The sequence below is a fragment of the Vitis vinifera genome, chromosome 7, assembly GCF_030704535.1.
Source record: "Vitis vinifera cultivar Pinot Noir 40024 chromosome 7, ASM3070453v1".
In the NCBI taxonomy this organism is placed as follows: Eukaryota; Viridiplantae; Streptophyta; class Magnoliopsida; order Vitales; family Vitaceae; genus Vitis; species Vitis vinifera.
This window is the reverse complement of record NC_081811.1, coordinates 29,249,490-29,263,762: the sequence shown is the minus strand read 5'-3', so window position 1 is coordinate 29,263,762 and position 14,273 is coordinate 29,249,490. Positions and strand designations below refer to the sequence as shown.

The 14,273-nt window shown below is 38.3% G+C and overlaps 1 protein-coding gene across 2 annotated transcripts in view; it reads left to right on the top strand.

Moving 5' to 3' along the window:
• Nucleotides 1-257: 257 nt before the first annotated feature.
• Nucleotides 258-14,273, top strand: part of LOC100256147 (uncharacterized) — a 29,921-nt gene continuing 15,905 nt past the window's right edge. The window contains exons 1-4 of one of the 2 annotated variants that reach the window (XM_002275277.5): nt 259-846; nt 13,168-13,265; nt 13,371-13,416; nt 14,071-14,153. In XM_002275277.5, coding sequence (XP_002275313.1) covers nt 427-846; nt 13,168-13,265; nt 13,371-13,416; nt 14,071-14,153 — 647 coding nt within the window. In that variant the 5' untranslated portion in view covers nt 259-426. Of the gene's footprint in view, nt 847-13,167; nt 13,266-13,370; nt 13,417-14,070; nt 14,154-14,273 lie in introns of both variants that reach the window. The other variant, XM_010654622.3, reaches the window with a different exon arrangement.

The following is a 14,273-nucleotide window of genomic DNA, read 5'->3' as shown; positions in this document are numbered from 1 at the left end:
AGAGTGGGTATGTGGAGAAAATTAAGATAAGGTGCACGTTTTTTAAGTAATGCTTATCTTTTTGGGGAATCAAAGTTTCAACCATTATTATGGATTTATTATTAAATATGTTAATGTTAATTTGTGAATATGAATTTATTTTTAATTTAACACAAAACTTTTTTTTTTTTGAATTATATTTCATAAAATATTTAAAAAATTATATTTTATTAACTAAATGTAATTATTTTTTAGTTGACGTGTATATAACTACGAGGTAAGGGGTTGAACTACCACAACATTAGCGAGAACACGATAGAGGAAAAAAAACGAGCGCGCACACAAATATCTAAAACCCCAAACCCACAGACCGCGCTGCGAAAGCAACGGAGAGCTCAAATCTGGAAACTTCAAACGAAGCAAAAGCCGCAGCAAAGCAATACAGAAATGGCCCTCTGTTCGTTCTCCACCACTGCCACACCCTCATACCTCTCCTCCATTCACAACCTCTTCAAACCTCGTCCATCTCCTTTGCTCTCACTATCAAACCCCGCCTTTATCTCCACTCAAAACCCTAGAATTTCATCATTACAAGAGCTCCGTCTTGCGCGCTGCAGCGCTGCGAAACAGCCCAGCGAAGCGCCCAGTAAGAAGAAAAGGAAGACTAAGCGCGGTGGTGGTGGTGGTGGTGTTGGTAGTTCGAGGGGTTTGGCAGTGAAGGATGTGGAAATTGAAGATGGGTTTTCGGGTTCGGAATCGAATTCAGTGCCGTACCAGCCTCTGCGGCTGCCGAAGCCGCCGGCGGGCTTCATCTTGGATGATCATGGGAGGGTTGTGATGGTTTCGCCTAAGAGAATTGCCACCATTGTAAGCCCCTTTTATTTATTTTGTCTGTTTGTAGTTTCTGTTGAAAGCTTCGTTGGTTGATCTGAGGTTAGTTATTAGTAGGTTTTTGTTGTATGCATCAGGTTTGATTTGCACTCCTATTTGTTTGAATAGCGTAATGCTCGTAACTTTGAAGGTCATACCATCTATGTGAAAAAATATTAAGCAAGAGGAAATGGTTCTCCATACGGCTTCTCCAAATAGGCACAAAAAATGATCGCCCACCAATTTTTTGAAATGTTAAAATCTTGTCATTGTTTTTGCTCGGAGAAGCAATTAAAAGAATTGTTTTTCATTATTTAACATTTATTTATCTATGTTATGATATGAGAAAAGCTAAATCTCATGATACTCTTATCTGAATTGCTTCTCCAAATAGGCCCAATGCCATATGTGTGATTTTATAGAAATACAAAAGCCAATATTGCTTTTGATGCAATCTTGATAATTGCTTGTAGCATTACCCTTTCTGGATGGGGACAACACTTGTTTGCAATTAGAATTAGCCAAAATAAAGTGTTGAAGAAAAAAAAGAGGAAAACATATAATAGGAGAAAATTTGAGAACTGAGAAAAAGGAAAATAACCTTCTGAGTGATAGCAATGGGATAGTGCAAAAAAATCTCTAGTAGTTCAATGAGAAAACATGGGTTTTTGTATGATAATTTTATTAGCCAACTCTTGGGGTTGATGAAAAAAGTAAGTGGAGAAATATGGTTATATGTTCAGTGACTATTTTCTCTTGAAGCATGTGGTTTTTTAGAACATAGTTTGCAAGAACTAAGATAAAGTATGGAGAAGCATTACTTATAGGAAGGAAATAATTGTGGTTAAATTGAAATGTAGGGCACTTGGAGTCAGTCTTAACAGATTAAATTTGTAAGCCCTTGAGGCCTGGCTCAAGTGGTAAAGGGATGGGGAGGGTTTGTGGGAGGTTTTAGGTTCAAGTTCCAATGGGGACAAAAATTTACCTATCAAAAAAATTAAATTTGTCAAACTTCTAGTACAGGATTTATATCCATTATCATTAAGAAGTATTTCTCCCTATACTATGATGTGGTAAAACAGGTTGAGTGATCACACGTTCACACTCCTGGATTTGGTGGCAGTTAGGTTCCAGATATTGGTGCATTCAAGATCATAGATTTAAATTTGTCAAGATCACAAAGATGAATGATGAAGAAACTCTTTGGATATCCTTTTGAAAGATATAGCAATTTGCAAAGTAATGGAGAATGGGTGGAAAGAAATCTGGGAGAACTAAGAATGGGAGAGAAAGTGTGATTTTATTATGCCATTGAAGGCAATTTGTATGATGCTTAGGTTAGGAATGGCTAACTATGCGTTAGCACACAGAAAATGGAAATATAGCCCTAGTGGGAGGCTTCAAATCTGACTTGTACAAGGTAATGGTGACTTTTAGAGGAAGAAGAAGCTAATCCATTAAGAACAACTAATGTTTACTTTTGATGCAGAAAATGCGAAGGAAAAGCTTGAAAAAGAAATTTCTTGCCTCCATCTTGACATTTGAGCTCACTCTTTCTCGTGTTTGTAATATATTAGCATGGACCTGGCCTTCTAAGCATAGTGGGCTTTCTAGGCTTGGTTCTCGAAGGAGTTCAAATCTACCTACACTTGGTTTTGGAAGTTGTTTTCTTCCAATGTGGGACAAAGGCTTTCATTAGGAATAGGAGAAATTTTAAAGTAAAAAACTAACCATCCCTTGCATGATTTAATGATGATAAAACGATTGTATGGTGGAGCGCATCAACACATACATCTTTGACATATCAATGTTAAGTATAGGTGTATAATCTTGAACCTAGCACCTTTACGTGAGATTTTTAATTACTCTAGTAATCTTAAATTCCTTCTAGATTTTCATGAATGCTTTGTAGAGTTAACTAAGCTCTCATAGGAAGGAATCTACACTTACACACTTATAGAGTTTGACTAATCTATGTGCTTGGGTCAAAATGTTAGGACAATGCTCGTTATACTTTATATAGGTCAAAGATTTCATACAAAAGAAACCAAAATGTCTTTCTTCATGCTTTGCTAACTCATCTAATGAATGATTGCCTTAGCGAGAAACCGAGTAAAAGGAGCACACCATGGTGCAACCACCCATCAAACTTCCATGATCCTCTTTCTTTTTTAAGTCATTCATGATGTAACAATAGCATAATCTCCTTTAACTAAGAGATTGGAGAAGTCATAGGTTTAGAGCCCGTTTGGTAGTGATTCTAGTGGAAGTGTTTTTATTTGAAGTGTTTTCTGCTATAGTGTTTCTGTGAAAAACACTTTTATGATAATCAGAAAAAATGATTCTAAAGTGTTTTTGATAATATATTGTATAAATATAAAAACACTTTTAATATTAATAAATTACCAAAAAGGACATACAATTTTAATTAAAAAAAATGGTATGATAAACAAAAAAAACTTTTTATTAATGAAAAAACATCTAAATCATTAAAAAAATAACATTGAATAAAAGATAATTTTAAAATTAAAACAATATATGATTACCTATTAATTTCTAAAAAAATAAAAAGACTTTTCTAATTAAAAATAATAATTTTTTTATCACTATACTAAAATTTTAAAAAATATTTACAAAAAACATCTAAATCAATAAAATAAAATAAAAACATTGAATAAAAGATAATTTTAAAAGTAAAACAATATATGACCACCTATTAATTTCTAAAAAAAAAAAAAAAATTTTCTAATTGATTTATCACTGGGGGGCATTTTTGGAATATTTCAAAAAAATTGAAGTGTTTTTTTTTAAAAAAACACCTGTCAAGTGATTCTCTAAAAATCACTTCAAGTGTTTTTCCAGATTTTCAAAAGTGTTTTTTAAAATTTGCCAAACACTTTATTTTCATCCCAAAAACACTTAAAAGTGTTTTTAAGGGTAGAAACACTTTTAAAAATCACTGCCAAATGGGCTCTTAAAGTTGTCACCCGCAACCAACCCTCCAAAAGGGCTAGAATTTTTGCCTTAATGGCTAAACTCTAATATAAAAATTTAAAGAATGCTTTTATCATTATATCAAACTGGTCCTTGAATGACTGTTCAATCCTTAGCTACTATGGGTTACCTAAAGAACTTCTATCCGAATTTAGCTTAATAAAACCTATTAAAGGTGGTAACCATCAAGAAATGTTTCCTTAATCAACCTCATGGTTTTGCGCACTGGGCTTTATTAAATCAAAATGAGTGTCCGTGCTTCATTTGAGGCTCAAAGGGGTATTTGCAAAAGCTTCAATAGTAAAAGTTCAAAGGGAAGAAGAAAACTAAAGCAAGTGTCAAATTGCTTCCAGAGTCCTCTATCTATCCTCTAAAATCTTGTCATTCCTTTCCCACTAAATAGTCCAAGTAGTCCTACTATTCCTACTATGGGGGTGGGGAGATGTCTAGAATGGGGGGCTATGAATTTGAGGGGAGCGGTGGGTGGGGTTGTGGTGTTTTGGGCAACAAGGTGTTATGTTGGAGATGGAAGTGGGGAATTTTTGATTTTATGTTGTTTTAAGAACTATGAGGATGATTTTTGTTGGAGTTTTACAGGGGTATATGGATCCACTCTGAAGAAGGATAGAGAAAGTTTTTGGGGTGAGCTAGGGGTTATTAGAGGTCTGTGGAGTGATCCTTGGTATGTGGCAAACAATTTTAATATGATTAGATTCCCTTCGGAGTGTTGTAGAGGTGGAAGGTTGTCCTCTATTGTGAGGAGATTTTCATAGGTGATAGAGGATTTAGAATTAAGGGACTTGCCTCTGCAAGGAAGTCCCTTTACTAGGAGTGGTGGCCTGAATAACTAGTCCAAGTCGAGAATTGATCATTTCCTTGTTTCAGAGGATTGGGAAGGTCATTTTTTTGGGGTTGTTTAGTGTGTTCTTCCTAGACCGGTATCTAACCACTTTCCTATTCTTCTTGATAGGGAAGGGTTGAGGAGAGGTCCTACACCTTTTTGATTTGAAAATATGTGGCTAAACGAGGAGGGGTTCAAGACTATTCTGAAGACTTGGTGGGAGGGGTTCAATTTTAGTGGGTTAGCTAGTTTCATTATGGTTGACAAGTTGAAAGCACTGAAACCTATCTTGAGAAATTGGAATAGGGATGTTTTTGGTAAGATAAAAGTGAAGAAGGCTTTGGCTTTGAATTTGGCGGATTTTTGGGATAGAGAGGAGAGTTCTTGCTCATTTTCTCTTGAAGAGTTGGATGTAAGGAGGGAAGCAAGGGAAAATTATAAAAAATGGGTCCTTTTTGAAGAAATGTCCTGGAGGCAAAAATCAAGGGAAGTGTGGCTGAAGGAGGGGGATAGAAATACGGAAATTTTCCACATGATAGCTAATACTCGTAGAAGGAGGAACTAGATGGCTAGAGTCAAAATAAAGGGTACGTGGTTCATTGAGGAGAGTGAGATTAAAGAAGTGGGAAGAGTGTAGATTCTGCTTTCTGCCATTGGTGATTGGAAGCCTAGCATAAGTGGTCTGTCTTTTGAAAGGTTAGAAGATCAAGAGGTGGCAGGGCTGGAAAAACTTTTTTTGAGGAGAAGGTTTTTGGTGCTCTTTCAAGTTTTAGTGAGGACAAAGCTTTAGGTCCGGATCGGTTCTCTTTGGCATTTTGCCAGTCCTCTTGGGAGTTTGTGAAATATGAGGTGATGAGTTTTTCTTGGGAATTTCATGAACATGGTTTTTTTGTGAGGAGTTGAATGCAACTTTCTTAGTGTTGATTTCGAAGAAAAGGGGAGCAGAAGACTTGAGGGACTTTAGGCCAATTAGCTTTGTGGGAGGATTGTACAAATGGATGGCCAAGGTGCTGGCAAATAGACTAAAATTAGTGATAGCTAAGGTGATTTCCAAGGCCTAACATGCGCTTGTGGGGGATAGACAAATATTGGATGCAGTTTTGGTTGCCAATGAAGCCATTGATTTGATGGGGGAGTGGTTCTATGCAAATTTGATACGGAGAAGGCTTATGATCATGTGGATTAGTCCTTTTGGCTTTCGGTCTTGGAAAATATGGGTTTTGGGGAGAAATGGATAAGGTGGATTAAGTGGTGCATATCCACTGCCATTTTTTCAGTCTTGGTTAATGGAACCCCTTCTGGTTTATTCCAAAGCTCTAGGGATTTAAGACAGGGAGACCCCTTTTCTCCTTATTTGTTTGTGATTGTGATGGAAGCTCGAAGTTGCCTTTTGAAGAGAGCTGTAGGAGGAGGTTTTCTATTAGCTTGCCAAGTGAGGGAAAGAGAGGGTGAAGGGGTTAAGGTTTCTCATTTGCTATTTGCAGATAATACCTTAGTATTTTGTGAGGCATCCTAGGACCAGATGACTTTTTTATGTTGACTGCTTTTGTGGTTTGAGGCTATTTTAGGGTTGAGAGTTAACTTGGACAAAAGCGAGTTGATCCTAATGGGAAGAGTGGAGAGTGTGGAGGATTTGGCTTCGGAACTTGGTTGTAAGGTGGGAAGTTTACCTTCTGCTTACTTGGGGATGCCGTTGGGTGCTTCTTTCAAGTTTGTGGCAGCTTGGGATGGAGTCGAGGGGAGGTTTTGTAAGAGATTGACTATGTGGAAGTGACAATACATCTCTAAGGGTGGGAGAATTACCTTGATTTAAAGCACCTTGCCGAGTCTACCTATTTACTTCATGTCTATCCTCCACTTACAAAGGTCAGTGAGATTGAGGCTGGAGCAGATTTAGAAGGATTTTTTATAGGGTAGTGGGGCTCTTGAGCGTAAACCTCATTTGGCAAGGTGGATGACCGCTTGTTTAAATAAAAGAAAAGGGGGTTAAGAGTCTTACTATTCTCAAATGGAGCTGGCGTTTTGTCCAAAGGTGGGAGAATTACTCTTATAAAGAGTACGCTGTCCAGCGTCCCCTTGTATCAAATGTCGGTTTTCCGTATGCCTAAATCAGTGGCAAGAAGGATTGAAAAGCTTCAAAGAGATTTTTTGTGGGGCGAAGCCAATGGGGGGAGCAAGGTTCATCTTGTTAGATGGGAGGTGGTGTGCGCGGATAAAGATAAGGGAGGGTTGGGGCTAAGGAAAATTACTTTATTGAACAAAGCTCTCCTAGGCAAATGGATTTGGAGATTTGCGTGTGCTAAGGAGGAGCTTTGGAAAAAAGTGCTTGAGGCTAAGTATGGGAAAGAGGAGCTTGGGTGGAGGACAAGGAAGGCAAATGGGGCGTTCGGTGTTGGAGTTTGGAAGGAGATACTGAAGGAGTCTGCTTGGTGCTGGGAAAATATGGGGTTCAAGGTGGGAAAAGGCAATAGAATAAGGTTTTGGACTGACCTTTGGTGCGGTAACAATGTGCTGTCCCAAGGCTTCCCGAACCTCTTCTCCATGGCTGCCCATAGGAATGTCACAGTGGAGGAATGTTAGGATCAGAATGTGGGTCAAGGAGGGTGGAATTTAAGGCTGTTAAGGGATTTGAATGATTGGGAGTTGGGTTTGGTGGGCAATCTCTTAGTTGTGTTGAGGGATTATAGTGTAAATGTGGAAGACGATTCGGTTTTTTGGAAGAAGGGTGAGGACGGGCTGTTTAAAGTCAAGAAAGCGTATAATGTGTTGGTAAATTCTCAAGGGCTGGATTTCCCTCATAGCAATGTTTGGGTGGACAAAGTCCCAACCAAAATTGCCTTTTTTGCTTGGGAAGCTACTTGGGGAAAGACCCTCACTTTGGATAGGCTGCAGAGAAGAGGGTGGCATTTACCTAATCGGTGTTTTTTGTGTGGGTGCGAAGAGGAAACGATCAATCATATATTAATACATTGTACAGTGGCAAAAGGGTTGTGGAACATCATTCTTGCGTTGTGTGGTGTACAGTGGGTCTTTCCAAATTCTGTAAAGGAGGTCCTTAGTAGCTGGAGAGGCTCTTTTGTGGGGAGGAAAAGAAAAAAAGTGTGGAAGTCCATCCCGTTATTCATTTTTTGGACTATATGGAAGGAGAGGAACAAGCTAGCTTTTAAAGGGGGGGTGTTGGCTTATCAGAAATTAAAAACGTCGCTTGTATACATTATTTGGGGTTGGGCTAAAGTGTACATTGATATGGAGTCGAAATCCCTAATAGGTTTCTTGGAGTGGTTAGCCTCCAAATAGGGTTTGATTCGTGTTGTTTTTTGTTTGAGGGTTGGTAGCTTTGTATACTTCCTGTATGCCTTGGGGCTATTTGCCGTTTTATATATTTCTTTTGCTTATAAAAAAAAAATGGAGCTGGCGTTTTGTGAATGAGAGAGAGGCATTTTGGAATCAAGTGATAAAGAGGAAGTATGGAGAGGAATGAGGTGGCTGGTGTTCTTGCGAAGTAAGGGAGGGATATGGTGTGGGGTTGTGGAAAGTAATTAGGAAGCTTTGGCACCTCGTTAGCAGTAGGCTTTCCTTTGTGGTGGGTAATGGGTAGAGGGTGAGTTTTTGGAGGGATAAGTGGTGTGGGGACACGCCTTTTTGTGATTCCTCCCCCTCTTTATTTGCTTTAATTGTTTCTAAAGAGGCTTGGGTGAAGGATGTTTGGAATGTCTCAAAAGGTTGGGGGAGCTAGAGTCCTCATTTTACTAGACCTTTCAATGATTGGGAGGTGGAGAGACTTTTGTTATGACTGGGTGGGAAGAGAGTGAATTTGGATGAAGGAGGATAGGTGTTGTGGCTGCCAACGAAGAGTGGTAAATTCTCTGTAAAGTTGTAAAGTCTCTCTATAAAACCTTAGAGCTGGAATCTTTAGTTTACTTCCCAATGAAGATCATTTGGAATTCTTGTGTGCAGCAAAAAATAAGTTTCTTTGCTTGGGAGGCCTCGTGGAGAAAAACTAAACTTTGGACCAAATTCAGAAGAGGGGTTGGGCTTTAGCAAATAGGTGTTATCTTTGTCATTCAAATGAGGAAGCCATAAATCACTTACTTCTCCATTGTGTAAAGACTTGAGCTTTGTGGGAGATGTTCTTTTCTCTTTTTGGAGTTTTGTGGGTGGTCCCTTCTTCAGTTAGGGAAACCCTCTTGAGTTGGAATGAGTCTTTCATGGGTAAGAAGCGCAAGAAAGTTTGGAGAACGGACCCCTTATGTATTTTTTGGACAGTTTGGAAGGCAAGAAATATAATCGCATTTGGAGATGATGTATTGTCCATTCAAAGGTTCAAAGGTTCTTTTGTGTACTTATTATGGTCGGAGACTAAGTTGTTTATAAATGATGGTCTTTCGACGTTAATAGATTTCATTGATTGGGTGGGTTCCCTTTGAAGGAGGGGTTGTCTATTGTATATCCTCTTGGACAGTTTTTTGTTTCAACTATTAAGGGGGTGGGTGTATCTTTCTTGTATTTATTGGGCTGCTTTTTTAGCGGCTCTTTTTAATACAATTTCTTTTCTTTACTTATAAAAAAATAAAAAATAAATGGGTTACTGCAATCCACTGTTCATTTTCAGGATTATGTGTATTATCTACTTAATCTACTTATAACATATGTGGTGTCCAGGAAACTGCACTCATGAGAAAGATTAGAATGCCAATAATTTTTTGCACATTGAATTTGACTGACACTCGCCCTTTATTTATCTTTTAAGGACATCCTTAAACAATATGGTATCTTTATAGATTCATATCCAAAATAATTAGAAATCTGAGTATCTTCTCAGTATACTGAGACTGTGGCAATCCAAATATTTCTGTATTATGCATATTTTTATTCCCTAAAATTACAGCGGCCTCCTCTAGATATTTCATGTGTAAAAAGTCCTTGGTTAATTTTCCAGGTTCTCATTAGTTCCCATTATTGACAAATCATGTACATAAACAAAGATAAATACAGTACTTTTGTATTGAATCTACTGTATCCACAACTATTGGATTTATTAGCCATAAACCCATTTGCTACCCTACCAGTGCCTTATTAAACCTCTTGTCCCCCGGGCCAGGGCTTGTTTCATACCCAGAGGAATTTTACTATTCTAGATTAGAAACTGGGCATCGTCATGTTCAAGTTTATATATGTTCTCCTCTACATTTTCTTTTAGGAAGGCCATTTTCACGTCTGGTTGATGCATTAGATGCTTATAAACAGTCAGATAACTTTTTTTTGGTAGGTAAAAGCACAGAAATTCTATATATTAAAAAAAGGGCACCCAAAGGCCAACCCAAAGCATACAGGAAGCATACAGCTTATAAACAGTCAGATGGTTGTGCTTAACAAGTAACATGTAGGTTAACAGAATGAATGAGAATGGTTTAACTAACTAAATGTTTATCCATGAAGCTTATTGGAATGCCAGGCCATGGAATTAAACCAACTGTTCTTAAGAAGTGATTTTGCCTCCATAGCACCATGCATCATGTATCTTTGGCAGTCATTCTCCAGGATCGATCCATATCTTGTGTGCTCAAGTTGGAAACTTCGACCTTGTTAATGCTCGAAAGAAATATGACAGAACTGAGAGGGAAAGAGAGACTGCTAGTTTGTATGTGATTTTTGGTGTGCAGGAGGCTGCCCTTTATTTGGTGCACAACATATGGAAATGGCCCAATCTTATCAAAAAGAAGAACAAGAAGAAGATAGAAATGGCCCAAACTGCAGGGGCAGATCTGGCTGCAAGCAGTAACAGTGGTGGTTATAGAAAAATCTCCAGCTGCTTTAAATTTGAGACATTTAATATTTATATTTGATGCAGAAAATTGAAAAATGAAAAAAAGAGAAGCTTAAATGAAGTTTTGGATTGGACCTAGACATGTGAGCCCATCTCATTTGAATGCAATTACATGTGTTAGCTTGGGTCTGCTAGCCCATCCCAGACATAGTGGCTTCTCCAGTCTTGGTTCTCAGAATCCCAAATTCACTTCAAATACCTGTTTTTGGAGTTGTTTCCTTCTGGCTTGGTCCAAAAGCCTTCATTCTTCATTAGAAACAGGGAATTTCCAACCAAAAAAATAACATTAGAGTTTGCTAAAATTATGCTAATGAAGTGTCATAACTAAGTGGTGGTGGGTAAAGTGGGATTCAATAACAGAACTGGGCTTCCTTCTATTTCTGGTGACATTTTTAGTTCACTGTTATGATTGGTGCATGGGGATGCTTTCCTTTTTACGTATGTAAATAAATTTATAGAAATTGGCACTTCAAATCCATTCCTGCACATAGTTGACATGGCCATTGAGGATAGGATCTGCCACTTATTGCAAGAATGTTAAGAGATTAAATAAGGTTGCAACTTGCTTAACTTTTTTCTTAGTGGGGGAAGAGTTTTGGAGTATGTTAAAGATGCCTGGAAAGTGCATATTCTGAACTTTAATGGATCTTGGTTGTGCCGATTGGGTCCATCAGCTACTAGGTCCTTATTATCTGATTTTCTGGATCCATATTAAAGGGGGCACATATTCTGCATCCAATTTGAGTTAGACCTCCTGCTATCAAGGGTAGCAAAGAGGTTGTGAAGCCTCACTTTGGCATTTTAACAAGTCTTATTTGGGTCTTCCCTTGGGTGCCCCTTTCAAAACCTCAAGGGTGTGGGACGTAGTGGAAGAGAGATTCAAAAAAGATTGTCCTTATGGAAGAGGCAATATCTCTCTAGTTTGGAGGGGGAGGGGGGGGGGGGGGGGGGAGAGAGGCTTACTTTGATAAAAAGTACTCTATCAAGTCTCCCAATTTACTTTTTGTCTTTTTTTGTCATTCTGCAGAAGGCGTGTGCAAAACTTGAAAAGATTCAAAGAGACTTCTTGTGAGGCGATGGTGCCTTAGAGAAAAAACCACACTTGGTGAACTGGAGTTTGGTTTGTGTTGATATGAGGTAGGGAGGCTTTCAGGTATTCGCGGTCTTGTGGCCTTAAACAAAGCCTTGCTTGGGAAGTGGAGCCGGAGATTTGTTGTAGAGAGGGATTTTTTGTGGAAACAAGTCATCATAGACAAATTTGGGGTAGAGGAAGGAGGGTGGTGTTTGAGAGAAGTGAGGGGAGGCTATGGCGTGGGGGTGTGGAAAGCTATTAGAAAAGTATGGGAAAGTATTCGTTGTAGATCCCGCTTTATTGTAGGGAATGGAAGGAAGGTCAAATTTTGGAAGGATTTGTGGTGTGAGGACCAAACGTTGAAAGAAGCTTTCCCTAATATATTCCGATTAGTTGTCAACAAGGATTAGTGGGTGTTAGATGCTTGGGAGGAGGGCGAGGAGGTGGGTATCTGGAATCCTCTGTTTTCAAGACACTTTAATGATTGGGAGATGAAATAGGTGGAAGGCTTGTTCCGGAAACTGTATCCTTTGGTTTTGAATAGGGATGTGGAGGATGTCTTGAGCTGGAAGGATAGCAAGAATCACTTTTTTTTCTGTTAGATTGCTTTACCGCTTCTTCACAAGAGCCTCTAGTGACCCTTTTCCTTGGACTATTATTTGGAGGTCTTGGGCTCTGATGAGGGTAAGCTTTTTTGCTTGGGAAGCATCTTGGAACAAAATATTGACGATTGATCAGCTCAAAAGAAGGGGTTGGAATATGCCGAATAGGTGTTACTTGTGTAAAGTGGAACAGGAAACCAATGACCACCTGATCCTATTTTGTAAGAAGGCTACAGTGCTATGGAGCTTGCTTTTCTCTATATTTGATGTGCAGTGGGTCTTGCACTCCTCAATTAAAAAGAATTTAGTTGGTTGACATGGAGCTTTTGTGAGTAAGAGAAGGGAGAAGGCTTGGAGGGCTGACCCCCTTTGCTTAATGTGGGCCTTATGGAAGGAAAGAAATGAAAGAGTGTTCAACAACATTGAACGGTCCAACCAAGCTTTAAAACATTATTTTTTGTACACTTTTGTGAATTGGGGTAAGGTGTATTTAGAGGATCATTCTTTGTCCATGATTGATTTTATAGAGTGGCTTCTTGTCTAGATAGGAGAAAGGTTTTTTGTCTTTTTTTTTGTTTAGCTTCTTGAGCGTTGTTTGTATACTTTGTGTGTACTTTTTTTGCCGCTTCTAGGCATTGGTAATACAAACTCTTATTTACCTATCAAAAAAAAAAAAAAAAAAAAAGTTTGAAGCTGTTTGGAAAATTATTAAGAAGCATTTATTGCTCCTTGGCCAATTTTGATCGTCTCAAAGAAGGCTGAGGAGAGGAGGGTCTGGAGCAGGAATTAGGCACCTGATTTGAAATGTAACAGTGATAGTGGTTTTTCAAAGCTTACATTCTCTCTTTTAAGATTAAGGGATATTGCTAGTTGTGAATAAACTTTCCATGCATATGAATTTGTTTTAATGGTGTTAAGATGCAATGACTTCCTTTTATGTTCTGTATCTTTGTGCCTATTTTGTTAGCCCGTGTCTTTGCAGGTTGATTCTACCAATAATTTTCCGTTAGAGTGTGTTATAAGGAGAGTATTCAGAAGTTCACAGGGGCGTGAGTGTATGCTCCTGTGCCCAGTTGATACGTAAGTAAGGTTGCTCCTTTCCAGCCATGCAATGTACCTGAAAGTAAATTTTAATTTTATTTTTTTCTTTAAATATTTGCCTGAGTGATGGTTTTTCTACTGCAGGCCTGTACAGATCTTGAAGAGTACAAATTTTGATGGATGGTCAGCTGTATGTTTTTCTGTTCAACTTTTAATTTTTGGTTGCTCCTTGAATGGAGTCAGACTTGAATTGATCATTGAAATTTTCTGACACTTGAAAATCCTCCAAGTGCATTATGGCTCATGAGGGGTTTCATTTTTGTTTTGAAATCTGTTCAATCTTCCCCCTGCCATTGTCAGCACCCTTTATGTCCTTAAAGCTCCTCTCACTTGATTGTATCACTTTATTCTGTGAGGGGGTCTTGTCTTCTTCACATTAGAAATTCTAGCACTGTAGACTAGTTGGTTAAGCAAGGAGAAAAGCACTTAATATCTTTTGTTGGAGACTTTTTCCCTCAAAGTGTAGGGTTTATAGTGTGTGTACATTGCTTTTCCTGCCTATGGTATGTTCAAATAGTTTTAGTCTTTTGTGGAACAGTATTTGTTTCTACATTTTGATCAACAATTGTACATTTTGGAAAGATTTCTTGTTTGTTTTTATTATTCAATGCAACGAATATGTTATTTCAGATCAAAGGAGGGAAAAAAAACCCAGCATCATAGGTGTCTCTTGGCTTCTTCATATTAGAAATTCCAGCACATATTTAGCTGTCTTTAGGCTGAGATTTATGTACCAAGCTTCAGAATACATGTACTTAATAATCTATATGCTTCCACATTTTAGGTTAGTGATGAAGAGGTAGAAGTTATCCTTCCTGCCGCTGCTTATGCTCTTGCCAAGATACACATGCATCTGGTACATAGCGGGTATGATCTTATGTACCAATTTACCCTTTTTTTTGGTCGGTACTCATGAAAACAGTAATTGTTTCTATCTGTTTTCTTTGCTTGAAATTTTGTCTTGGTTCTAGGATCCTTGACATTATT